At 56.7% G+C, this 26,506-nt stretch overlaps 1 protein-coding gene across 1 annotated transcript in view; it reads right to left on the reverse strand.

Moving 5' to 3' along the window:
- Positions 1-769: 769 nt before the first annotated feature.
- HSPG2 (heparan sulfate proteoglycan 2) overlaps positions 770-26,506 on the reverse strand; it is a 69,461-nt gene continuing 43,724 nt past the window's right edge. The window contains 50 exon segments of the mRNA XM_083375651.1: positions 770-2,180; positions 2,341-2,444; positions 2,536-2,619; positions 2,911-2,981; positions 3,180-3,506; positions 3,657-3,735; positions 4,110-4,185; positions 4,304-4,357; positions 4,503-4,625; positions 4,739-4,910; positions 5,086-5,330; positions 6,211-6,432; positions 6,515-6,613; positions 6,756-6,864; positions 7,464-7,573; positions 7,890-7,989; positions 8,340-8,484; positions 8,771-8,855; positions 9,472-9,489; positions 9,682-9,798; positions 10,206-10,353; positions 10,522-10,634; positions 10,741-11,007; positions 12,096-12,193; positions 12,307-12,481; positions 12,760-13,020; positions 13,298-13,477; positions 13,650-13,842; positions 14,445-14,626; positions 14,793-14,927; positions 15,042-15,182; positions 15,270-15,408; positions 15,535-15,680; positions 15,783-15,921; positions 16,101-16,243; positions 16,355-16,493; positions 17,915-18,066; positions 18,191-18,326; positions 18,442-18,596; positions 19,638-19,779; positions 20,745-20,896; positions 20,991-21,123; positions 21,231-21,385; positions 22,410-22,545; positions 22,665-22,807; positions 22,976-23,096; positions 24,118-24,269; positions 24,944-25,079; positions 25,439-25,519; positions 25,735-25,877. Coding sequence (XP_083231777.1) covers positions 2,008-2,180; positions 2,341-2,444; positions 2,536-2,619; positions 2,911-2,981; positions 3,180-3,506; positions 3,657-3,735; positions 4,110-4,185; positions 4,304-4,357; positions 4,503-4,625; positions 4,739-4,910; positions 5,086-5,330; positions 6,211-6,432; positions 6,515-6,613; positions 6,756-6,864; positions 7,464-7,573; positions 7,890-7,989; positions 8,340-8,484; positions 8,771-8,855; positions 9,472-9,489; positions 9,682-9,798; positions 10,206-10,353; positions 10,522-10,634; positions 10,741-11,007; positions 12,096-12,193; positions 12,307-12,481; positions 12,760-13,020; positions 13,298-13,477; positions 13,650-13,842; positions 14,445-14,626; positions 14,793-14,927; positions 15,042-15,182; positions 15,270-15,408; positions 15,535-15,680; positions 15,783-15,921; positions 16,101-16,243; positions 16,355-16,493; positions 17,915-18,066; positions 18,191-18,326; positions 18,442-18,596; positions 19,638-19,779; positions 20,745-20,896; positions 20,991-21,123; positions 21,231-21,385; positions 22,410-22,545; positions 22,665-22,807; positions 22,976-23,096; positions 24,118-24,269; positions 24,944-25,079; positions 25,439-25,519; positions 25,735-25,877 — 7,049 coding nt within the window. The 3' untranslated portion in view covers positions 770-2,007.

Below are 26,506 nucleotides of genomic sequence, written 5' to 3' on the forward strand. Positions count from 1 at the left end.
TTCCCGCTCTCCGTCCGCTGAGACCCTGCATCCTTCGGCCTCCTCCGCAGCTACCCTGCTCCCCACTGCTTGCTCAGGACAGCTGGCATCTCAGGAGCCTGGCAGAGGGCAGAGCCTGCTTCACTTGCAGAGTTGGTGCCTGCAGACCCCTGCCACCTACCACCTGAGTGGCCTGCCCCCCCCCCCCAGAACAAGTCCCCATTCCTGCCCTTGGTGGAGCAGTGGGCTAATGCCTCCTTAAGGAACACCAGCTGCCTGCCATTAGTGCAGGTTCGAGTCCCACCAGGCTCAAGGTTGACTCAGCCTTCCATCCTTCCCAGGTACGTAAAATGAGGACCCAGATTGTTGGGGGCAATTAAGCTGACTTTGTAATAATGCCGCTTGGGGGCCCGAAAGCCCTAATAAGCAGGCATATACATAGAATGAAGGCTATTGCTAAGCACATTTGATTTGTGCTTAGATTGTAAGCCACCCTGAGTCTTCGGAGAAGGGCGGGATATAAATGGGATTTAAAAAAAAAAAGATGGGGCACACACATTCCCCACCCACCCAGTAGCCGTGTCCCTGGATACCCCAAACTGGGGTACCACGTTTTCTTAGAGAAGAGGCCCAAACCTTATTGCTGGACCTGGGTATTTCTTTCCTCTCTTGATTCCGGGACAATTTTTCATCCCTCTCACCGGACTACACCACAATCGCAATGCCTCTCCTCCGCGACAGGGGAAAAGAAGAAGAAGAAGAAAAAAGGCCGGTCTCTACACTTGTGGGGTTCAGCACCATTTATTAAGAAAAAGAAGTACAAGAAGAGTCAAGGTCAGGAGGGTGAGGGAAGCAGAGAGAGAGAGAGAGAGGAGCAAAGAGGGTCTCCAGGCTGGGCCCTCTAATCCTGGACACGGGGGTGGGTGGGTGTTGCCCAAAAAAGACCCAGGACAGCCAGGCCTACGTGAGAAGTGTGAGGCCCCGGCTGAAGCAGGACCGGGCATCCCCAAGGCCTGAGATGTTTGCTGGCCTCGGTGCGTGGAGGCCAGCTGGCAGGAAAAGGCAAGGATGGCCGCAATCACCGATCCTGTCTCAGCAATGGAAGTTTCTTTGGACTTTTGGCAAGTTAGGCAAAGCAACTTTTCTCCTGGCAACGCTATCGAAGGACACCCCCCCACCACCACTCGTCTTTCTGGCTCTGACCCATAGCAGGGGGAAGAAGCCAGGACCTTCTGGCCTTTTGTGAGAAATAACAGCAGGCAACGGAGGGTGGGCGAGTGGGGGTCGGCCTGGGAGATAGCGCGTGAATCCCTTAGGAGATCACTTCCCCCCCCCCGCTTCAAAAGTAAGGCACTGAAGCAGCCCGACGGTGATGGGACAGACCCCTCCCAGGGTGCGAGACCCCAGGAATCCCAGCCAGGCCAAGGTCCAGGGGTTCAGGCAGCTGGCCTCGAGGACCCACAGGCACAGGGCGAAGTGTGTGTCGGGCGGGGGGGCACCTCTGAGAAGCAGTACAGCCGTGCAGGGCAACGTGGCAGAGACGGGACTTCAGAAGGATCCTCCTGCTACGTGGCATCTGCTGGGCGCGGGGCATGTGCCGCCGAGAAGCCATCTTCCCGCCTGCTCCTGGCCCCAGGGAGGGCGAGGGCAGGTGCGTTGGTCAGTCACCGCCTGCCGGCCCGGCAGAGCCACTCAAGTCGTCTGGGCGTCCGGCTGACTTGCCGAACTCTTTGGAGATGCCCGGTCTGTTCCTGGCATCCTTCTGCAGCTTCGGGCCGCCCCCGGTCCTCTGCCGCCTGGCTTCCTCCCTGCTGGCCAAGGCCGCGGCCAGCCGACTCCCTCCCCCCTCCCCTTTTTGGCAGCAGCAGCAGCAAAGCACCGTTTTTCTGTTCTCTTCCTTTTTTAAAAAAAATTTGTAATAATAATAATAATAATAATAATAAAATAAGGATAATCAGCATAGATGTCTCTCTCCCTCGGCCCGGCAACGAAGAGCAGGGTGTGGGGTGTGTGGGGTGGGCCGTTCCCCTATGAGGGGCACTCCTGAATGTTCAGGGTCGTTTCCGCCTGATGATGCAGGTCTACCGGCTGCCGAGGCTCCTGGCCCGGCCGGGCGTTGGTCAGCACCACGTGTTTGATGCAGCCGGTGATTCCCGAGGTGTATTTCCCGCCTGTCAGGGTCTGGATGTCAGGGGCACCGCCTGGTCAGAGAAAGACAACGCTCTAGGCAAAGGTAGCGATCCTCCAGGCCCAAGGAAATCAGAGGCCGGTGGACACGAGGCCAAACGCCGGCAACGCCGAAAACCACCAGGGCAGGAAAAAGCTCTTTTGGACTCGCGCCATCCAGAAGAAGCCGCTCACCTAGGTAGATCCGGCCTCTGGTGTTGACCATGACATTCCGGCCGGCAGATTCTCCGGTCACCGCCTCCTCTCCGTCCACCTGAAGGAAGCCTCGTTTCCCTTCCCTACGGAAGAAGCGGGGGGTTGCCATCAGGAGGGCGAGGGGGTCCGCGCCGACCCAAACTCGCTCCCCCAGCCCCGGCCCTCTCCTCTCACCGGACGGCGGTCACTCGATGCCACTCCCCGTCGTCCACGGGGTCTTCGGAGCGGATGTTGGCCTCTCCGCTTCCCAGCTGGTAGCTACGGAAGACACGCTGGTCAGCTAGGAAAGCCCGCCAGCCGGAGGCCCTAAGCACAGGGGTCCCCAACCCCCCCTCCCGGTTCCTGGACCGCGGCACGCCAGCAACCGATCCGCACAAACAAGCAAAGCCCCCCCATCTGTGTGATGCGGGCAGCACGCAAAACCACCCGCCCTCCGGTCCGCGGAAAAAACCTCTCTCCACGGAACCGGTCCCTGGCAGTGCCCCAAAAGTTGGGGGGGGGGTCTCCGCCCTATCAGGAAAGACCCAGCTGGCAAGTGGTCTGACTCACCTGAAGACCAGGTGCCCCTCCTTCAGCCCGAGGCTAATGAAGTCCTTCCCTTTGCTCGCTTCCCCTTCCTCCTGCGAGACAGAGAGAGAGAGAGAGGCGTGTGTGTGTGTGTGTGTGTGTGTGTGTGTGTTTGTGTGATGCCACCGTCTCCCTTCGGGGTGGGGGCAACCCCACGACCGCCTGCTGGCCACGCTGGGGAGCCACTCCATGCGCTGCACCCCTCGCATGCTTGGCGCCCCCGTCCAAGCCCAGTCCAAGCGGGTGAATACCTGGCTAGCAACATGCTGCTGGGGGCCCGGCTCTCCCGTAGCCTGGAAAGACAAAAGGGAGAAGCAGAAGCAGCGGGCGTCAAACCGGACCAGCCAGCCAGCCATGCAACAGGCTCGGGGAGGACCGATCGGCGCAGCTCCTGCAGCCCACCGCCATGCACGCGCGCATGCAAGAGACAGCCAAGCGCTTGCCCGGTGGCGTTTCTCGGCTGAGCAAGTGGAGGCAGAGGTCCTTCTTTCCTCCCGTCCAAAGGCCGCTCTCCTCGGTCCAGATGTTCCGGGCAGCCCCGAGGGGTCGAGACCTCGCCCAGATGTCCAAGCGAGGGACTCTCACCGCTGGAGCTGCTTTTAAGCGAGGAGCCCGGGCACAAACCCACCTGGCGTCGCTCGAGCTACCTTCCCAGGGGGCCGCCGGGCTGCCCTCTGCCCCCCCCGGTGTCCCTCCCCTCCCCGCCGTCTCTTCTCTTGGCCACTCACCACCCCCTGCCAGAAGAGCAGCCCCTCGGCAGAGTTGGTGCGCACTTCCAGCTCGATGGCCTCCGGCGACTCGGGAAGACTGCAAGACACGTGGAGGCCCCCAATCAGGAAGAACCCATTGCCCCCTCCCCGCTCTTGTCTGTAAGGGGGAAATATTCCCCCCCCCTTTTGACTTCCCTGCCACCCCCCTGGTTTCCCCAAACTGCCCGGCGGAGCAGCCAAAGGCGGGGCTGATTTTTTGCAACGGCTTAACCGCCCCCGCCTCACCAAAGCCTGCTTCCCCCCCCCCCCGTCCTTGGAACCCTCCCTTTCTCTCCCCCAATTATCTCCGGGACTCTTGTGCCCCTAAGGCCCGGCTCTTTCCCAGCCCCAAATGCAGCGCCCCTCAAGACTGGGAGAGGGTGGGCAGCACCCTAACCCTCCCCCCGTTCAGCCACCCCCCCGACCGCTCACCTCCTAGGGAAAAGGTGTTTCGGCAGGGCCACGTAGCCCCCGTTGCAGAAATAGGCCCCGTACTGTCCAGGAGCGTCTGGCAGAGGGGGGAAAAAAGAGCATCTGAGTCACCTGAAGTAGCAGCAGGTAAGAAAATCGGGGGGGGGGGGGTAGGTCAGCTGGTTTTCCCCCCCCCCAAGGAGGGCCAGGCTTACCGTTTCCTCCACTGCCTTCTGGCCATTCGGCCTTCAGCTGGTGCTGCTGTGCACCTGCAGGGCACAAGGGAGAGGCCGGGGTCAAGCAGGGCCCTGGGGAAGACCCTCCCCCTCCCTAAGCCCCCTCCCACAGGCGGGTGAGCAGAGCCCCTCGCAGCCAGCCTGTCTGAAACAGCCGCTTCGCCCTCGGGAATCTCACCCTGTTCGCAGTACAGCCCCGAGAAGCCCCTGGGGCAGAGGCAGCTGGTGCCCTTGCAGGTGCCCCCGTGGAGGCAGGGCTGGTGGAGCTGGCAATGGACCTCGGGCACCTGGCAGCGTTCTCCTGCGGGCAGAGAGTGAGAGAGAGAGAGAGAGAGGCTCTGGTCAACAGCCGGCGGGGGGGCCGAAGCAGTAGAGATACCCCCGCCCGGGGCTTCCACCGGCCCTCCGCCTCACCCGTGAAGCCGTCCGGACACAGGCACTGGAACTCGTACTCCCCCGTCAGCAAGCACTGGCCGCCGTGCTGGCAAGGCCGGCGGTCGCAAGGGGAGCTGTCGGCGCACTGCGCAATGCCGTGGCTGTCCAAGAAGCTGTAGGAAATGTCCACCTTCTTCCCGTTGACCGAAAGCTGGAAGGAAGCAGAATTTGCACCCGAGGCTCCTCGCAAGAGGAGCAAGCCGGGCAGGCGCAAGCCTCCAGCTCTCATCTCCAGGAGGGAGGGGAAGGGAAGGACGCGGCCGCGTTGACCCGCTCGGGCTGAGCGGAGGAGGAGGCGGGCGCTTCCCTGCCCGCTCGCGGCTCACCTCTCCGATGCACCCCTGGAAGTGGCTGGAGACATTGGCGGCTGCCGGGAGCTTGACCGAGGCCTCCACCCCTCCCAGGTAGAGGGAGGTGCGCAGGTTGAGGCCCTGACTCTTCCCCGGGGACGACCTCTTGACGGGCCGCTCCTCGTCCACCTGCAAGGTGCCGTCTTTGTTCAGGCGCTCGGCCGCCACCTTGTGCCACTGCCCCAGGGCCAGGGGCTTGTGGCTCCGGAGCACGGCGGTACCTGCGGAGGGAAAACCGGCTTTGGAGAGTCCGGAGGGGACGAAGGTGGCCAAGGAGGGAAGGGAGGGGGACAGACGGTATGCTGCCACCACGTGGCTGTTTTGGGAAATTATATAAAGGTTTCCCCGCACACGCGTGCTAGTTGTTTCCGACTCTAGGGGCACCGGCTCATCTCCATTTCAAAGCCGAAGAGCCAGCGCTTGTCCGAGAACGTCTCCGTGGTCACGTGGCCGGTATGACTAGATACCAAAGGCGCACGGAACGCTGTTACCTTCCCACCGCAGCGGTCCCTATTTTTCTACTTGCATTTTGACATGCTTTCGAACTGCTAGGTTGGCAGAAGCTGGGATGAGTAACAGGCACTCACTTTGTTACGCGGCACTCGGGATTCGACCCGCCAGACTGCCGACTTTCTGATCGACAAGCTCAGTGTCCTAACCCACTGAGCCACCGCGTCATACATCACAAAAGGGGAAATTATACATTATGCTAATTGGGTCAGCCAATACCTCCCCCTTTGTGATGTATTTTCCCCTTTCTGGGACGGACTTCCTCCTTCTTGGTCCCTGGAGACTCTCCTGCTCCTTACCGGCAGACGTGTGATAACCAGCAGACATGTGCTCCAGATTCACGTGCAGACGCTGTGAGTTATTACCATCTTCTGACCTTGGAATACTGTACAATATCTCCTAACTCACCTTATCATGCTGTATTCTACTCTGCATGCAAATAAAGGTATTTCTGGATGATCAAAGGTATTTCATGAGTTCAGCTATCTGAAGAGAACTGTTAATAGTGATAATATCTGCTTATACAGACCACAGGGTCTTAACAAGGGGATCAATCACAATACAGCAGCTTGATTCGCCGGGCACGCCTACCTGAGCCCAGTTCGTAGCGGAACTCCAAGTGACCGTTGGCCATGTGGAGCGAGACAAAGTCGGCCACGGGGCTCCCATCGCCCCCGTTGAACAGGATGAGGCCGTTGGCGGAGAGCGGCTTGACCTCGATCTCCAGCCGCAGCTCGTAAGGGTTCCGAGTCAGGGTCGGGTAGGAGATGAAGGCGTCCCCACCCGGGAAGTGCGGGGTGGTCACCGTGAGGCCTGTGGGTGGAGAAGGGCAGGGGGTTACCTGGGCCTCGGCCGGCTTCCGCGTGAGCAGGGCTGAGCTGGGGGCGTCACTCACCCGCTGTGCACTTCCTCCCGTGTCGGCCCAAGAGGCAACGGCAGGTGTAGCCCTCTCCGGAGGCTCGGTTCACGCAGGTGGCGTCGGGCCCACAGGCCTCTGTGGGAAGAAAGGCAGGCGGAGGCTCTACTTGGCAACGCCGGCAACAACGCAGGCCAACCCCCCCCCAGCTCTGCTCTAGGCAACCGCCCCAGTTCCTGGCACATGAGACGGAGAATTGAAAGTGGGGGGGAAACCTTACCTGGGTGGCAGCGCAAGGCCTGGGGGTGCTCGCAGTTGCTGCCGGCGAAGCCCTGGGGACACTCACATATGTAGCTGCTGCTATCCAAGTCTCTGCAGACCCCTCCGTTCTGGGTGGGAGCGGTGCAACAGCAATAGTTATAGCATCTATACTTATATCCCGCTTCACTGTGCTTTGCAGCCCTCTCTAAGCGGTTTACAGAGTCAGCCTGTTGCCCCTCCAACAATCTGAGTCCTCATTTTACCGACCTCAGAAGGACGGAAGGCTGAGTCAACTTTGAGCCGGTCGGGATCGAACTCCCGGCAGTGGGCACAGTTAGCCTGCAATGCTGCCTTCTAACCACTGCGCCACCACGGCTCTTAATGCGACATCCGATCACCAATAGCAATAGCCCTTAGACTTACATACCGCTTCACTGTGCTTGGCAGCCCTCTCTAAGCGGTTGACAGAGTCAGCCTGTTGACCCCCCCCAACAATCTGGGTCCTCATTTTACCGACCTCGGAAGGACGGAAGGCTGAGTACAACCTTAAGCCGGTCGGGATCGAACTGCCGGCAGTGGGCAGTCAGCCTGCAATGCTGGACGCTAAGCACTGCGCCCCCGCAGCTCAGTGGTTCCTGGCCCACCACTGCTCCGGGCACGCTGTGGGCACCATGTTTGGGGTGACCAGGATATCTGCTCCCTTCCCCGATTATGAGCAGAGGGCTACCTGGCACGGTCGGTCCTGGCAGGTGGGGCAGTTGGAGACTCCGTGGGCCTGCAGGTCCAAATCCTTGAAGATCACTTCCTTCCCTTGGATGATCAGCTGGCGCACGCATCCTGCAGGCGGCAGCAGAAGAGGGGGCTTAGAGGGCCTCTGGGCTTGGCACGGCCAGACCCACAAGCCTGCCTAACCAGCGCAGCTACGGGTGACTCAGCACCAAGAGAGGCAGAGAGAGGGCAGTCTCGGATCCCTGGGCCAAGCGCCCGCTCTTGGCCTGTCCTCCCTTACTAGGCTGTCGTTAGGGGTAAGAGGTAAATGAACCCAGAACACCTGGGTAAGCTTTCTCCAGATCAGCTAGTCTGGCTTAAAACTCCTACCATTCTGACCCCCATCTCTGGATAGACACGCCGACTCCCCCCCACCGCATCTCACCCACGAATCCACCGCTGAGGCCGGTTTTGGCGATGGCCGCGTAATTGGGGTACCCGCCCAGGTAGAGCTCCTCGTTGAGATCCAGCCCTTGAAACCTGCCCTGGAATGACAAAGTAGAGGGACCCTTGGTTTGAAAAGGCCGGAAGACAGATTCACAGGTGTGTGTGTGTGGGGGGGAAAGCCTCGCTCCCCATGGGGTTTTCTGGGGGCTTCCCCCCCCCAAAGGGGCAAAGCTCGGTCCTCGTGAGCAGCTCGGTTGGCGTTAACGAAGCCACCTCCTGCCTGTCTGCCTCCGTTTCCCAGAGAGAGGGGAGACAAGCACCTCCCGCTCTTCGGACGGGGGGAAGCGATGCCCCGCAGGGGGCTGCTACAGAGCATTGCAGCGCAAAGGGGGGGTGTCTTCCTTCGGAGCCCCAGGCCCCTCGACTGGCCCCGTCCTCTTCCTCCCACCTGGGAGCTGCCGTTCACGGCGGGCTGGCCGTCCACCACCAAGGATCCCTGGGTCAGGTTGCGGTAGAGATGGACGGTGTGGAACTCGCCCAGCTTGAGGATGGACGGGTGTCGGATGATGGCCATGCCGGAACCGGCGTCAAACCTGGCATGGCAAAGAGGAGAGGGGGAGCAGCTTCAGAGGCCCCTCCTGGCTGGCTCTCAAAGGGCCCCCCCACCCTCCCCTCAAAAACCATCAACCGGCTCCACAAATCTTTGGCTAAGGCTGCAAAAAAAGAGACCACCTGGCAAGACTTTGAGCCGGGGGCACAACTGTGCTTTGTGGGGCATCTGCCCGGCAGCTGGAACCCCCCTCCCTGCACACTCCAAGGTAGCTTGATTCCACCACCACCCTACCTTCCCTCCCCCCCCCACAGGGACCCCGGCCTCACCTGAGTTCTGGGCGGCCCCCCACCAGCCCAAAGGAGAGGAAGTCGCTGCCCGTGTTCTTCTTCTGCCCGTTGTACACCAGCATCCCTGCGGGGGGCAGAGGGGAGAACTCAGGGGCGCCAAGGTGAGACACACACACACACACCCCCCCGCCGCTCCGCAGCCCCCAGGTCCCTTTGCAGCATCATGCAGGGCGCCGAGCTCAGATCCGCCATGCTCTGCCTCCTGTCCTGCCCCGGGAGCCTGAGGGGTGGGGTGGGGGGCAACAGGAGTCTTCGAACTCGGGGCTGAGCGCCCCCTCACAACCCCACAGCCAGGCGGAGGGGGTTAGGGTTAGGGTTAGGGTCAAGAACAGGATCTGCCTGCGGGCACACCCTCGCGCCCAGGCCCTGGCTTTCCTGGGAAGCTGCGGCCTCTCTCTACAGGAGTCAAGCCAAGAAAATGAGGTTCAAACGGCACGGCCCAGATAATGGGAGTAAGGTAGACTGCAGCTGGATGAGGAGGCTCGGGAGCTCCCGGGAGATTAGTCCACTTGCCAGTAGCTCACAGGGCACACGCCTTCTCCCCTCCCTCCCCCCTCACCGGTGCGCACGCGCGCACAAACACACACACACACACACACACACACCAGAGGCAGAAAGGGTTAGAAAAGTGCCCGGTGCTGGGCGGGAAGCCCGGAGTGCCCAGTGGGGGCACAACTCACCTGAGTAAAGCATGAGAGCTGGAAGGGCAGAGAGGGAGAGGGGAAAGAGGGGCAAAGGAGGAGGAGGAGGAGGAGGAAGAGGAAGAGATGAGGGGAAGAGAAGTTGAGTGAGAGAGGCTGAGAAGATGGCGCTCAGGACCTCCATCCGCAACAAGAGGAACGAACGGCTGCCGTAGCCCGCCCGCCTGCCCGCCCTGCTGCCTCTCTTACCATCCGAGGTGTCGGGACGGAAGGCGATCTCCAAGGCAAAGACCCGGTAGGCATCCTTCATGGTTGGCAGGACCAGGTAGGACTGAGGATTCTGGGTAAAATAGGGCACCACCCGCTCTGCAAGGGGAGGGCAAAGGGTCTGAGGACGGCCGAGCCCTCCACCTCTTCTGCAGCTGGGCAAAACTGGCAGAGACTATAACTGGCCCAGGCTGAGTCTCGGCCTGGCTACCTCCTCTCGTGCCCCACCAGGGAAAGGGGGAGAGGAAGGAGGAGGAAGGACTGAGGGGTCTTTGGTGCTCTCTGAGCTCGGCGGCTTTCTTGCAGGCGTTACATGACCCAACTAGGGAACATCATCCAGTGCTAGAAGGGAGCGGAGGGTTTGCAGAGAGGAGGAGGAAGAGGAGAGTAGGGGAACGTCCAGCGCCTGTTCTGGAGGAGGTCGGCAGCGTCTTCCCGCCCACAGGGGGTGTGCCGCCCCCCTGCCCTTTGCCCTTTCCTCCGCCTCCTGTGGGCGCCAGGCTGACCTCGCACTTTGAGCATGGAGAAGGCCGTCCCCTTGCCCTGCCGGTTGGACGCCGTGCACACGTAGACGCCTGTGTCTTCCGGGCGAGCCGAGGGGATGGTCAGGCTGTGGCCCTCCAACTGGGCGTGCCGGGGCAGCTCCCCTTCCAGCTGCAAGAGAGCGAGCCACAGAAGACCCTAGCAGGCCTGCCCCCTCCAAAACCAGGCCCCTCTGCTCCACAACCATGGGGGCAACTCTCCCTGAAGCCCCTTCCTCGCCCTGCCGCCTGCCCGCTTGGGCAGAGAGAGGGTGGAGGGTCCCTCGCGGCCGAGACCTACCTTGGTCCACTTGATTTCCGGGACGGGGAACCCAGAGGCCGAGCAAGGGAAAACCACGGTGGAGCCCGCAGAAACCTCCTTCACTTCCGGCTGAGTGGCCACTTGGGGGGCAGCTGTGGGGAGACAGAGGATCCGCCGTGAGCCATGGAGAGAGCAAAGGAGGTCAGGCCGTTTCCCTCCTCCCACCCCCACCCCCGCCTAGGAGAAGGCCGGGCTTACACTGGACGTGCAGGATGACGTGGGACTGGACGGTGCCGACGTTGTTGGTGGCCGTGCAGCGGTACTTCCCCGCGTCGGCCTGCTCCACCCGTTCGATCTTCACCAGGCCTCCGCTGGCCAGCACGCCCGGGCGCAGCTGCCCGCCCACCTTGCTCCAGGTGATGTCCGGCTTGGGGTCCCCAAAGGCCAAGCACTCAAACTCCACGGCGTTGCCCACCAGGACGGTCTGCACCGACGTGCGGATGTTGATCATCACTTTGGGGAGGGCTGAGAAGAACAAGAGCAAAAGAATAAGAGTAAGAATAAGAGTAGAGTAGAATAGAATAGCAAATAGAATAGAATAAGAAATAAATAGAATAGAATATAGAATAAAATAGCATGGAATAGCATGGAATAGTATAGTATAGTATAGTATAGTATAGTATAGTATAGTATAGTATAGTATAGTATAGTATAGTATAGTATAGTATAGTATAAGCAATAAGATATAGAATAGAATAAACAGATTGGAATGGAATGGAAAATAATAATAGAATAGAATAGAATAGAATAGAATAGAATAGAATAGAATAGAATAGAATAGAATAGAATAGAATAGAATAGAATAGAATAGAATATGGAATAGAATAGAATAGAATAGAATAGAATAGAATAGAATAGAATAGAATAGAATAGAATAGAATAGAATAATAGGAGGAATGAAGAATAGAATAGAATAGAATAGAATAGAATAGAATAGAATAGAATAGAATAGAATAGAATAGAATAGAATAGAAAATAGCAAATAGAATGGAATAAGAAATAGAATAGAATAGAATATAGAATAAAATAGAATAGAACAGAACAGAATGTAGGATAGAATAGAATAGAATAGAAAACAGAATAGAATAGAATAAGAAATAGAATAGAATATAGAGTAAAATAGAATAGAACAGAATATAGAATAGAATAGAAAATAGAATAGAATAACAAATAGAATAGAAAATAGAACAGAATAGAATAGAATAGAATAGAATAGAATAAAGACGGAATAGAATAGAATAGAATAGAATAGAATAGAATAGAATAGAATAGAATAGAATAGAATAGAATAGAATAGAATAGAATAGAATAGAATAGAATATAGAATAGAATAGTACAGAATAGAACAGAACAGAACACAGAGTTGGAGGGGATCTTGTGGGTCATCTAGTCCCACACCCAAGGAGGAGACCCCCCCATTTTCGACAGAAGGCAGTCCAGAGAAGCGGTTTGGGGGGGCCCTCCAGAGAAGGAAGAGGAGATCCTATCTCCCATTGGTAGAGCTTCCCTAGGGCCACCCACCTGGTCCACCCGCTAGCGTGGCGCTTACTTACCCCGGACAGTCAGGCTGACCCTCTCCTGGGCTTGGCCGGTGGCACCTCTGACCCGACAGACGTACACCCCCTGGCACTCCCTGTCCAGCTTCTCAATCCTGGAAGGGACCAGCCACTCTGTGAATGCCTTGGAACTCCGCGCCCCAGTCTGCAGATGCCCAGGGCCATCTCCTCCTCCTCCTCCTCCCCCCCCCACATCTGCCCCACTCACCGCAGCACTCCGTTGCGGATGGTGTGAGTGGGGGGCAGCTCCCCGCCCTCTTTCAACCACTCGATCTGTGCCCCAGGCTCTCCGGAAACGGAGCAGACAAACTCCGCCGTGGCCCCCACAGCTTTGGTGTCGCTCTGAGGGGTGACCTGAACGGAGAGGGGCCCGCCGGCACGGCCTGTTATTGGGGGGACAACGAAAAGAAGAAGAAGGAGAAGGAGAAGGAGAAGACACACGTCAACGCCCACGCAACAGAGTTTGTTTTTATTATTTATTGTTGGAATTTATCCGCAGAGCTGGAGACGCAACGATACAGCCGTGCGTCAGTCTTTGCCATCCTAAGATTGACCCACACAACCCCTCGGCAGCCTGCTTTTTAATCTCCCACTTTGAGAGAGTCAGAGGTGAGGGTCAGGCCCTGGGCGGGACCACCACCACCCCCGGATGCCCACTCACTTTGCACGTAGACCTGGGCCAAAGCCTCAGCGGAGCCCACCCGGTTGCTGACGTGGCAGCGGTAGGTGCCCGAATCCCGGGGCCCGGCTTGGCTGAAGCGCAGAATCCCCTCTCGTACCGCAGCCCCTCCGGGGAGGCTGCCGTTCACCTTGGTCCACTGGTAAAGCAGGGGGGGCGTGCCGTGGGCCAGGCACTGCAGCTGCACCGCCTCCCCCTCGCGCACCACGGCTCGGTTGGGAAGACTGGTGGCGTAGGGTGGTACTGGGCACAGAGAGAGAGAGAGAGAGAGAGAGAGAGAGAGAGGGGTGGGGGAGAATGAGCTTGGAGCCCTGGACACCCCCGCCACCCCCCAAGGAAGGCTACGTGGGGTTGGCCAGTCCTGGGTGCGAGGGCTCCATGTGGGGTGGCTGGCATTTTTTCTGCTTTTGCTCTCTTACTCTCAGCCTAAGGCCATCCAGCGAGCAGCACAGCTCCCGTGCCTGACCCCCATCCCACCTCCTCCTCCTCCTCCTCCTCCTCCTCCTCCTGGCACACTCACTCTCCACGTCCAGCACCACGAAGGCTTCGGTGAACCCGGCAGAGTTGCTGGCGTTGCAGATGTACTGGCCCGAATCCTGTTGGGCCACCCGGGGGATGATCAGGGTGTCGTTTACCACTTGGTGCTGCCACGGCAAGGGGGCTCGCAGCTTGGACCACTGGATGGTGGGCGTCGGGTCACCTGCCGGTCCCAGCAAACGGAAGCAGCGGTCAGCCTGGCCACCAAGCGACCCAGATTGGCTTGACCCAGGGTGCCCCCCAACACCCCCCCCAGAAAGACTTGTCATCTTGAGGGACCGGTAAGGGCCAAATACCCCTCACACACGCACACGCACACGCATCCTCGCACGCACCTGTGGCAGAGCAATGCAGCCGAGCCGTCTCTCCTGCCTGTACTGTTTGGGTGGGAGTCATGTGGATTTCGGGGACCCCTCTCCTGCCGTGCACCGCCTCCACGCTCACGTCCACTTGGGCCTCCGTGGTGCCCACGGAGTTCTGGGCCACGCACACGTAGGTGCCGGCATCCCCCAGCTTTGCGGAGGAGATCTGAGGAGGGAGAGGAGCCCGCACACGACCCTCAGCCTGATTCCCACTCAAACTGAGGAATTAAGGTCTCTTCGGGATGGCCATTGGCTGCCGTTTTCTCTTGAGCATGGCATAAGGACCGGCAACGGGAACTCCCTAGAGAAGGGATCCCCAACCCCCGGTCCGTGGACTGGTACCGGGTCGCGGCATGCCGGCAACCGGTCCGCAGAAACAAGCAAAGCCCCATCCGTGGGATGCAGGCAGCACACAAAACCACGCACTCTCCGGTCCGTGGAAAAAGCTCTCTCCACGGAAGCGGTGATCCCTGGCGCCCAAACGTTTTGGGGCCTCTGCCCTAGAGGGATTGGAGTCAAAAAGTGAGAACTTGCCGGCACAGGTAATTTAACTGCGGCCGCACCAGCGCTCAATTCCTTCCGTTCCCTTCCCAGCAACCGTTACTCTCGGGTACAGTGCTCCGGATGCTGGAGGCTTTACATACCCACCAGGCTAGGACTGTTGCCCAGGGCAACTCCCACAGACGTCCACCAGCCCCAGCCAGCAAGGGAAGATACGGCTGCTGGAAGGCCTGGCTTGCCTGCCTTTAAGACTCATCCCTCACCCACCTGTAGCACGGCTCGGCTCTCCAGCGGTAGCAGCCTCTGGTTCTCCAGCTTCCGCCAGGCTCCCAGCTTCGTCCAGCGCGCTACAGCCCGGGGCTCCCCGGCTGCTAGGCAGTCCACGCTGATGGACTTGCCCACCTTGAGCTGCAGGGGGCCCTTCGGCACCACCGAGATGGTCGGCAGCCCTAGGAGAGAGTGAGAGAGAGAGAGAGAGTGAGAGAGAGAGAGGTTCAGCCAGGGCCTTCGGCAGACCCTCCGCCCTCGCCTTCCGTCGGAGTCTGACTTTAGCATCGGCCGGGAGAGGAGAAAAGGGGTCATTGTCCTAGAAAGACCCTGGTCATCGTTCCTTACCTTGGACCATGACGTTGACCAGGCTGTTGGCAATCCCAAACCGGTTGGAGACCACGCAGCGGTAGGCCCCGTGGTTTTCCAGACGGGCGTTGGAGATGGTGACGGCAGAGCCGTTGGGGCTGATCCTCACGTTATCTGCAGAAGAGACCGAAATAATTACCAGGGGTGGGTGTGGTGAGCTCCCCGGGACCAGCACCCCAAACCACCTGGCCCATCTGCTCGCCCGGCAGCCCCCCCATCAAAACCCACCTAACAGCTGGTCGTTGGGCAGCTTCCAGGTGATCTCTAGGGGTGGGGTGCCTTTGTGGATGTGGCAGTGGAAGGAAATCTCTTCCCCTCGGCGCACCAGCACGCTGTGGGGCTCAATGGAGATGATGGGGCTCTGAAGACCTGCTGGGAGGGAGTGACGGTGACCCTCTGGAGCCCGCCCACCCTCTACCCGCCCACTCTTGACCCTTGCCGGAACGCCAAACGTACGGGAAGTCGGACTGGTGTTAGCCACGACGGAGACCACGAAAGAGGCTTCCTGCGGGGCGCTGCCTCCGCTCACACGGCAGACGTATTCGCCAGAGTCGGCGGGGGTGAGCTGCACCAGCCGCAGGTGGCCGTCGGAGACCTGTGAAAGGAGAAGGGCACTGCAGGATTGGGATTTCCGATTTCAGCGTTGCCCACCTGCCCGAGTCCCCTCCTCTATCAACGGGACTGCCTTCTTCCCCCCTGTGGGGGACAGACCCACCCTCACCTGGTGGCCCGCAGGCAGCTGTCCCTCTCGCCGAGACCAGGTGAACGTGGCCTGGGGCTGGCCCGGAGCGAGGCACGACAGATCCAGGGTGCCTCCTTCAACGACGGAGGGGGAGGAAGCCTCAATCCTCGGGGCTGGGGCCGGCCCTGCAGCGACAGGAAGGTAGAAACCCTTGGAGTGAGCTGGGCCTGTCCTACAGGAGGTCAGGGTTGCCAAAGGGGGTGGGGTGGGGAGCAGAGGAGACTTACGGCGGGAGGGGCCCTCGCTATCCTGGATGGTGACCAACAACGCCGCCTCCTGGACGGCGCTGGGGCTGCTGACGCGGCAGACGTACTCGCCCGAGTGGGCAGAGGAGACCTGCGGGATGCGGAGACGAGTGCCCGAGACCTGCCCGAGAGAGGTAAGTTAGCCACTCACCGCAGTGGTCCGCACCCCATCGCCCCCTTGGCCGTCAGCTCACTTGCTGGCCCTCCTTCCTCAGAGAGGAGCTGGGCAGGCTGAAGGCCGAGGATCGCCACCCTCACTCGAGTGAAGCCAAGTAGGAGCGCCTTTCCCCCCCCCTCTACCTGGTGGTTGGGTGGGAGGGGCCCCCCTCTCTTGAACCAGGTGATTTGGGTGTGTTTCTGGCCAGCCACGAGGCAGTTCAGCTCCAAGGTCTGCCCCTCGGCGAGGGAGGAAGAGGAGGATTCAATCCGCACCGGTGGGATCACTACAGAAGACGCAGAGGGAAAAAAAGGGCCTGGGTGGTGCCCCGTTGCCCGGCTCCCCAATTTCCTCTCTGGCCAGGAAGTGGCCTGCCACAAGCTTCCCGGGCACCTACTGTGTGGTCCGCCCGAGCTGGTGGGAATGGACACGATGATGGACGTCTCCAGTCGGCTGGTGCCGTCGTTCACGTAGCAGACGTATTCGCCTGAATCGGCCGCCGAAACCTGTGAGATCCGGAGACGGGTTCCGAAAATCTGTTTGCCAGGGGGGAAAAAAAAAGTAGACAACCAAGAGCTGATTTTTTTTAAAACCAACTGGAGCCATTTCCCACCCATCCCACGCCACCCTTGGATTTCCCAAAACCTCGGCTTCCATTTCTTAAGCTCCCAAATATTACGCCAAGGCATCCCAGGAGAACGTTCATCACAATTAAGACCAAAAAATGCATAACTCACGTCCTAGAAAATAATGTCCAGCTAATCTTCTACAAAGAGTGCAGAGAAGAGCAACAAAGACGATTAAGGGACTGGAGGCTAAAATATTTAAAGAACGGCTGCTGGAATTGGGGATGTCTAGTTTAATGGAGAGAAGGACAAGAGGGGACATGATAGCAGTCTTCCAATATCTCGGGGGCTGCCCCAAAAGAGGCAGTCAAGCTATTCTCCAAAGCGCCCGAAGGCAGTACGAGAAGCAGCGGATGGAAACTAACCAAGGAGAGAAGCAACCTAGAACTAAGGAGAAACTTCCTGACAATCAGAACAATTAACCAGTGGAACAACCTGCCTCCAGAAGCTGTGGATGCTCCAACGCTGGAAGTTTTTAAGAAGAAACTGGACAGCCCTTTGTCTGAAATGGTATAGGTTTCCTGCCTGAGCAGGGGGTTGGACTAGATGACCTCCAAGGTCTATTCTATTCTATTCCATTCCATTCCATTCCATCTTTCTCTATTCTATTCTATTCTATTCTATTCTATTCTATTCTATTCTATTCTATTCTATTCTATTCTATATTTTCAATTCTATTCTATTCTATTCTATTCCATATTTTCTGTTCTGTTCTGTTCTGTTCTGTTCTATTCTATTCTATTCTATTCTATTCTATTCTATTCTATTCTATTCTATTCTATTCTATTCTATTCTATTCTATTCTATTCTATTCTATTCTATTCTATTCTATTCCTAATTCTAATTCTAATTCTAATTCTAATCTATTCTAAAGGTAAAGGTAAAGGTTCCCCTGAACATGCGTGCTAGTCGTTTCCGACTCTAGGGGCCGGTACTCATCTCCGTTTCGAAGCCGAAGAGCCGGCGCTTGTCCAAGGACGTCTCCGTGGTCATGTGGCCGGCATGACTAGATGCCAAAGGCGCACGGAACGCTGTTCCCTTCCCACCGGAGTGGTCCCTGTTTTTCTACTTGCATTTTTACATGCTTTCGAACTGCTAGGTTGGCAGAAGCTGGGACGAGTATCAGGCGCTCACTCTGTTACGCGGCACTCGGGATTTGACCCGAGTGCCGCGGGATTCTATTCTATTTGTATGCTATTCCATTCCATTCCATCTCTTTCTACTCTATTCTACTCTACTCTACTCTATTCTTACTCTACTCTATTCCAGTTTGCCCACAACCACAACCCCCCCCCCACTTTCTTTCTATCTGGATCTCCGAAAGCCCTTACCTGACTGTGGACGGGCAGGGCGCCCTCGCGCTTGTACCACATGACCCTGGCTTGGGACTGGCCAGCCACCAGGCAGTTCAGGTCCAAAGTCTGCCCCTCCGAGATGGCTGTGGAGGAGGTCTCAATCCTGATCGGGGGACTGACGCCCACAACTGGAAAAGAGCCAGGGCAAAGGAGAAAAGAGGGATCCATTTCAAGGGGAGAGACACCCCCCTCCCCATGGAGCAGGCAATCGTACCCTTCAGCTCAGCGGGACGGGGGTGGGGAGAAACTTACAATAGGAGCCCGTTTCGCCCTTGATGGTCACCACCAGCGAGGCCTCATGAACGGCCGGGCCATCGCTCACGCGGCAGACATACTCCCCAGAGTCAGCTGGTGAAGCCTGGGGGATGCGCAGGACGAAGCCGGAGATCTGGGGAGAGGCCGGACGGGGGTGAATGGAGTTGGAAAGTGGCTTCCGGGCGCTGGTCTCTTCCTCCTCCTCCTCTCAGCCCCTCTGGGCGAGCCCCGCGTGAGCAGTGCCATACCTGGTGGCCGGCAGGAAGAGCCGCCCCTCGCTTATACCAGGTGACTTTCGCTTGCGGCATGGAGGCGGCCACGATGCATTTGAGGTCCAAGGTGTGGCCCTCGGAGGGCGAGGTGAAGGAGGACTCGATCCGGACGGGGGGGACCACCCCAGTGGCTGCATGGGTCACGAAGAGAAGAAAGGTCAGCAAATGCCCCACACACACACACCCAGCCAGGGAGAAGCCAAGCCTTGTGGAAGCCCCCACCGTTCCTGCCTTCTCTCCTCCCGAGTTGACCCACGTCAGGCAGATCTTTTACACCGGGGTGTGTGTGTGTCTTCAAACTCAGCCCTTTTGTGACTTGCTGGACTTCTAACTCCCAGAATTCCTCAGCCAGGCATGCTTTAAACGTTCCAGGGCTTAGTCCTTTCGGGACACTGGACAGCCCCAAATTTATGTGGCCAAGTGAGAAACCTCAAGTGAGTTTTGCCCCATTCCATTCCATTCCATCCTCATTCTATTCTATTCTATTCTATTCTATTCTATTCTATTCTATTCTATTCTATTCTTTCTATTCTATTCTATTAATTCTATTCTATTCTACTCTAATTCTATTCTATTCCATATTCTATTCTACTCTATTCTATTCTAAATTCTAATTCTATTCTAATTCTATTCTATTCTATTCCATATTTATTCCATTCTATTCCATTCCATTCCATTCCATTCCATTCCATTCCATTCCATTCCATTCCATTCTATTCCATTCCATTCCATTCCATTCTATTCTATGAAGACAGGAAGGCCTGGAGGAATGTTGTCCATAGGGTTGCGATGGGTCGGACACGACTTCGCTGCTAACAACAATATTCTATTCCATTCCATTCCATCCCATTCCATTCCATATATTCTATTCTATTCTATTCTATTCTATTCTATTCTATTCTATTCTATTCTATTCTATTCTATTCTATTCTATTCTATTCCATTCCATATTTTCTATTCTATTCTATTCTATTCTATTCTATTCTATTCTATTCTATTCTATTCTATTCTATTCTATTCTATTCTAGTCTAGTCTAGTCTAGTCTAGTCTATTCTTCCATTCCATTCCATTCGATATTTTCTATTCCATTCCATTCTATTCTAAATTCTAAATTCTAAATTCTAATTCCCTGACTCATTCCCTCCCCTTACGAGCAGAAGGGAGTTCTTACGGAAGATAGGGGTGCCCTCCTGCTGCTGGACAGTGACCAAGACGGAGACTTCATGGCTGGCAGCATCGGAGCTGACCCGGCAAACGTACTCTCCGGAGTCGGCGGGAGAGACCTTGACCAGCCTCAGGCGTGTTCCCAAGGCCTAAAAGAGGGTGGCACCCTTCTCAGCATCCCCTTAAACCAGCCTAGCTCTGCTGGCTATGAACCGCATCCGGTATGGGTTGATAGATTTTACACGGAGGGGGGAAAAAACCCCCCAACTATTCTAAGACCCTTAAATAAAATAATAAAAACAAGGCCCTTGTTTTGTATAGGGAGCAAGGAGAGGTTTCCAAATCCTTTGCTGGAAAAAAAAATAACATTATTATTTAAACAGCCACCTTCTCAACCCCACTTTGCAGACTTGCCTGCCATTAGAATACAATAGCAGAGTTGGAAGGGACCTTGGAGGTCATCTAGTCCAACCCCCTGCTCAGGCAGGAAACCCTATACCATTCCGGACAAGTGGCTGTCCAGTCTCTTCATAAAAAACTCCAGTGTTGGAGCGTTCACAGCTTCCGGTGGCAAGCTGTTCCACTGATTAATTGTTCTGACTGTCAGGAAAATCCTCCTTAGTTCTAGGTTGCTTCTCTCCTTGGTGAGTTTCCATCCGTTGCTTCTCGTCCTGCCTTCGGGCGCTTTGGAGAACAGCTTGACTCCCTCTTCTTTGGGGCGGCCCCTGAGATACTGGAAGGCTGCAATCGTGTCCCCCGCCCCCCTCGTCCTTCTCTTCATGAAGACTTTGGATCCATATCCTCCCTGCCTCGCCAGCTCCTATCTCGGAGGCAGGCAGAGCTCAGCTGATCCACAGTCTGAGGCCAGGCCTAGTTGAGCCAGACTTTGGAGCCACTGATTCCATTTCCCCAGCAGCAGCTCTGGGCTTCAAAGTCCAAAGAGCGTTTTTTCCCCCCAGTTAGCCAAAGTGCTTTGAAACTGGAATTCTGCCCGAGAGCCAATTTGGGGCACTCAAATTGGGGCAAGGGGGTGCCTCCGAGACGGTGGCCCTGGTGGCCCTAAAGTTGTTACCCGGTCGCACTCCTTAGAGCTAAGGGGCCATCATGTCTGTACCTGGTGGTGGGCTGGCAGGGCTTCACCCCGTCTGTACCAGGTAACCATGGCTTGCTCCGGGCGGGAAACCACGCAGTCCAGCTCCAGCGTTTGTCCTTCAGCAACCGCGGCCGAGGACGCCTCGATCCTCACGGGGGGAGCCACGCCAAAGGCTAGGGAGAGCCGGAGGGTGGTGGTGAGGGTCCCGCCAGCCCCCAGCGAGCCTCCCCTCCTCCCGGCTTTCCTGCCATGGACCCCCCCACCTACTGGAGGAGGAGGAGCGGGTGTGGGAGACGAGGACCGAAGCTTCCCGGGTGAGGGAACCCAGGTTGACGCGGCAGACGTATTCCCCGAGGTCAGCCGGGGAGAGCCGGGCGATGCGCAGGTGGGAACCGGAGACCTGCGGGTCGACGGAGAAGAGGCAGCCAGTGCACAGGGGAAAGGAATGTCGTAAACACCCTGCCGGGGTGGACAAAGCTGGCCCCCAGCCCCGAGGGGCAACCCTACCTGGTGGCCGGCTGGCAAGGATCCGCCTCGTTTGTACCAGGTGATGGTGGCGCTGGTTTGGCTGGCCACGATGCAGTTCAAGTCCAAAGCTTCTCCTTGGACAATGGAGGGCGCCGAAGGCTCAATCCACAGCGGAGGCCCGACTCCTCCCGAGGCTGCAAGGCCAGGAGGAAGGGGCCGCATCGTCAGTTGGCAGACCTCTCCCCTCCTGCCAGCCCCCCCCTCCCCATGCCGGTTAAGAAAGCGTGCCGACCAAGTTGTAAATCACGTCCCTCCCAATACAACCAGCTTTTTGTTTCTCAAGAGTTGCCCTTTCTTCTACCCAGGTTAGTACAGATGCTTGCTAGTATAAAACCCAGTCTTGGCAAGCCGCAAGCCTCCCGTTTTCCTGGGCTCCTTCTAGCGTTTTCAGTTTTAATTCTAGCTTTCTCTCCTCGCCGAATAAAAATGTCCCAATTAAGTGAATTTAAGCCTTCGACAAGAAAAACGTTCTCTAGCTGGATAGGTATCCTTTGAAACAGAAAACAGTATTTCTGGCAGTGTGTTCATTTTCATCGGGGCCATTCTTAACCTAACATCCACAATTGCAAATTTGTTTTTTCCCCCCATTTTTACTTGGTACAGTAATTTTATATCGTTATCTTCCTTTATCCTTGAACATCTTGCTGTTAAGTTTGACCTTTTTGACTAGTTGTAAGTTCTATTTTTTTCTGACCTTTTTTTGCTTATCTGTGAGATTTTAAACTATGGCTTTAGTAGTTTTTTTTCTCTGTTTATTTTCAGACCTCTCTCTCTCTCTCTCTCCCCGTACTGCTCTCTCTTTTCCAATAATTTAGGAACCATCTCTAGGCTTCTTTCTTAAAATAAATACCAAGTCGTCTGCAAAGGCTTGCAATTTGTAAGTGTCACCTTTTATTTTTTAGCCCTCTGATTTCTGTACTTTGTCCCAATATTTCTATTTAAAACTTCCAAAGTTAAGGTAAATAACCATGGAGGTAGTGGACATCCGTGTCTGGTCCCTTGCAGGCTTCCATGAACCTTGCTCAAAGGGGAGAGCTGAACCCCCTCTGGAAATCCTCTGGTCTCCCCTTGAGCTTGGCCTGCCTGCTTTGGCCCTTCCCCATCCTACGAAACGCGCAGGTTCCGGATCCTAAGCTGGCATCTGAGCCTCTCACTCACGCCGGGAGCTGCCGTGCACGGTGATCACTTTGGAGGCCTCTTGAACCACGCCGCTGTCACCGTCCGTCACCCGGCAGACGTATTCGCCCGAGTCTGCTGTGGTGGCTTTCAGGATCCTCAAATGGAGCCCGGAAATCTGAAGGGAGAAGGGGGGAAGGGGAGAGGGGGAGAGCTGGGGTGAGGAAACCCACCCCCCCAGCAAAGGGAAGAAGAGGCGTGGGCTCTAGCCAAGGGGGTCTCCCACCATCACCGTACCTTGCAATTAGCCGGGAGGGCCCCTTCCCGCTTGTACCAAGTGACTCTGGGCTGCGAGAGGCCCGTGACCTGGCAGGTGAGGTCCAAAGCCTGGCCCTCGGTGATGGAAGAGGAGGCCGAGTCGATCCTGACTGGGGACGGCCCTGTGGAGGTCAGAAAATAGGTCAGCTTATCTTTGCCCCTCCAGCTCCAGGGCTCCGTTCCCAGGCAAAGATGGGTCTGGACAAGGGGATGCCCCCAACACTGCCTCTGTGCCTAGCTGGCGACTTCCGGCTCTCCTTCCCGCCCCGAGGCGGGGCCCTTGGCCTTACCCTGGGAGACGGTGACCTTGATGGAGGCTTCCTTCGGGCCAGCTCCGTTGCTGACGCGGCAGACGTATTCCCCAGAGTCAGCGGCCGAGACATCCAGGATTCGCAGGAGCGCCCCGTAGATCTAAGGAGGAAGAAAGTGTTGCGGTCTGCCACGAGACTTTCCGGAGTTTCTGAGTTCTTAATACTAATACTAATGCTAGCTAAAGGTAAAGGTTCCCCCGCACATGCGTGCTAGTCGTTTCCGACTCTAGAGGCCGGTGCTCATCTCCGTTTCAAAGCCGAAGAGCCAGCGCTTGTCCGAGGACATCTCCGTGGTCATATGGCCGGCATGACTAGACGCCAAAGGCGCACGGAACGCTGTTCCCTTCCCACCGGAGCGGTCCCTATTTTTCTACTTGCATTTTTACGTGCTTTCGAACTGCTAGGTTGGCAGAAGCTGGGACGAGTAACAGGTGCTCACTCTGCTACACGGCACTCGGGATTCGACCCGCCAAACTGCTGACCTTCTGATTGACAAGCTCAGCGTCCTAACCCACTGAGCCACCGCGTCCCTACTACTACTACTACTAAAGTTGGAAGGGACCTTGGAGGTCATCTAGTCCAACCCCCCCCCCCCCGCTCAGGCAGGAAACCCTATACCATTTCAGACAGTCTCTTCTTAAAAACTTCCAGTGTCCTTCTCTCCTCAAAGGAGGGGTAGAGGAAATCGGTGGAAAACTCCCCCCGTCCTTTTCTTTTAAGCGTTTTGGTCTCTGTGTTGTGCTCCCCCCCCGCCACTCCCCCAACCCACTCCGGGCCACAGCTTTTATTTCTGTACTGGGATGCTGGCTTATAACCGAGAGGTCCTGCCGCGATCGCAGGCTTCTCGTCGGGAAAACCGTCCTTAGAAAAATGTCATATTTGACGTTCTTTGAAGAAGAAAAACAAGAAGAAGAGACCGTTAGAGGCGGATGAGATCCAGCGCTCGGAACGGGCTGTATTCTTTCTCCTCCTGATCAAGAGGAAACGCCGGCTGATTTTGGCAAGCCAGCTTGCCAACTTTGCCCAGAAATGAAACTGCAGAGAAAGGGGGTGGGGGAGTGGGGGGGGGAGAGAGGGCGCAGTCGCCTGACTCCCTGTCGGGTCCCCGGGAGAATCCGAACCTGGTGTTTGGCCGGCAGGGCCCCTCCCCGCCGGTACCACGTGACGGATGCCGTAGGGTGGCCGGCCACCACGCAGTTCAAGTCCAAGGACTGGCCTTCGGTGACCGAAGAAGAGGACGCTTCGATCTTGACGGTGGGCGAGACGCCGGACCCTGGGCGGACGCAAAGGGCAAAGAGAAGAGGATGCTGGGAGCAGCCACAGAAGGACAGAATGTCACGTTCCCGACGTCTGGCCTTTTCAAGTGACTCTGTGGCTCTGTTTACCTTAAAAGTCCTTTATTCAGCCTAATACAGCGGCAGACGCTTTCTCGAAGGAAGCTGGAATCTTGAAACCTCCGCCCCCACGCACAATATATTAAAACACAATTCTCCACCCTTTCTAATTTGGTCCTTAATCATATTCTCCAATTCATTGAAAGAATCCGTTGCCCTTCCGTTAGGAAACCCGCCAGGTTCTCTAATTTCATATGGCCTTGAAGGTGCAATCCTACGTGTCCCCCCTCCCAACCTTAAACTCAATCTCTTAAAGCCATGCACAAGTTGAACAGACAAAATGGCTGCTTCTTCATCTCTTTGTCAAGCCAGAGCCTTCGACGTTAGCGGCGTTAACAACAGGAAGGACTTGGCACTGCGGCGGGCCGAGATCCAGGCCGGCTTCGAACACGCTGCCCGTGAGCCGAACAAGCTCGCTCAAACCGGCTGCTTTTGCTTGGCTGTGCTTCCCACCGACAGAGAGGCCCGCACACCGGGCATTGCAGCTGGAGATGGTTCAAGTTCCACCACTACCGCCACCGCCACCGTCCCCAGATGAAAGAGGTCGCCTTACCCCGAATGACCACCACTTCGATGCGGGCTCTCCCGATCCCCATCGGGCTGCTGCCCACGCAAAGGTACACCCCTCCGTCGGCAGCTGTGATGGCGGGAATCACCAGGGTGGAGATGTCCGTCCTCTCCGAATGGGACTACGGAGAAAAGGGGAAACAGTTGGGGGCAGGGAGCCTCGAGCAGTGGCCGGCCTCCCACCCAGCTGGGCCACATGGGGAAGGGCGTGCCAAGGAGCCCCTGAGGGGGCTAGAGCTGGGCAGGGCCACCCACCCACAGCATCCGCGAGGCCCGGCACAAACAAGAAGAGAGCCGCAGGCGAGGGGGAAGCAACCGGGGGAAGCCAGAGAAATCTGGGCGGATGGGGGAAATGCGAGGCAGTTTTGGGGTGGGTGGGGAGATCTTGCTTCCCCCCGCTGGAGAACCAGAGACCGAAAGCCCGAGGAAGAAGATGGAGCCGACCAGCAGAGCAACACCAGGGGCTCATGCAGAGGGATACCTGCTGGAACGCCTGTATTTGCTGCCGGACAGCCTCCCGGCTGCCCTTTTGGAAGTGGAAGAACCCAGAGACAGGAAGCGCCTGGCCCAGGAAGGGGGCGGGGCAAGAGGGAGGAGGAAGAAGAGAGAGAGAGGGGGGGAATAGAGGCCGCGAGAAAGATGAGAAGCCCCCCCCCCAAGAAGGCATGGCAGGCTGGTTCTGCTCCTGGCCCAGCCCTTCCCTCGGGTACGCTCACCTGGACCCGAAGGTCCGGTGGGGGGAAGGGCTGTCCTCCCCCCGGGAAGAGCAGGCCTTACCTGGGGAGGCAAGCTGCCGCCCTCTTTCTCCCAGCTGATGGTGGCCGCTGGGGAGCCCGCAGCCCGGCAGTACAGTCTGACGGTGCTGCCTTCCTGCACCTCTGTCCGTTCGGGGCTCACCTGCACTTGGGGGACGCCGGTACCTGCCCAGGAGCAAAAGAGCCGTCAGTCCCCCCCCCTCTCTCCCGCTTTAGGCTCAGTCGCAGTTTTGTTCTCAAGCTCCCCCTTCCCACTATATATTCAAGGTGGACAGGGGTCAATATCTGCGTGTTATTTATACATAAGGAGGTAGGCTTATACGTACGTTGCATGCAGCGTGTTTAAATGTCTGTCATGCATGGGTAGACTTTGGAGGGCAAGCAACAAAATTTCACTTTTAATATGTGCCAGGGTGCCCACAGTAAAAAAAAATAAAGGTTGTCTGTCTGTCTGTCTGTCTCCCTCTATCTACTATCTATCTCTCTGTATCTATCTCTCTGTCTATCTCTCTCTCTTTGTCTATCTATAACTGTCTGTCTGTCTGTCTGTCTGTCTCTGTCTATCTATCTATCTATCTATCTATCTATCTATCTATCTATCTATCTATCATCTCTGTGTCTTTTTCTAATCTGTCTCTCTGCCTTTCTCTGTCTATCTATCTATCATCTATCTATCTATCTATCTATCTATCAATCTATCTATCTATCATCTATCTATCTATCTATCTATCTATCTATCTATCTATCTATCTATCTCTGTGTCTGTTTGTCTGTCTCTCTCTGTTTTATCTGTT

Source organism: Vipera ursinii (genome assembly GCF_947247035.1).
Source record: "Vipera ursinii genome assembly, chromosome: 17".
NCBI lineage: Eukaryota > Metazoa > Chordata > Lepidosauria > Squamata > Viperidae > Vipera > Vipera ursinii.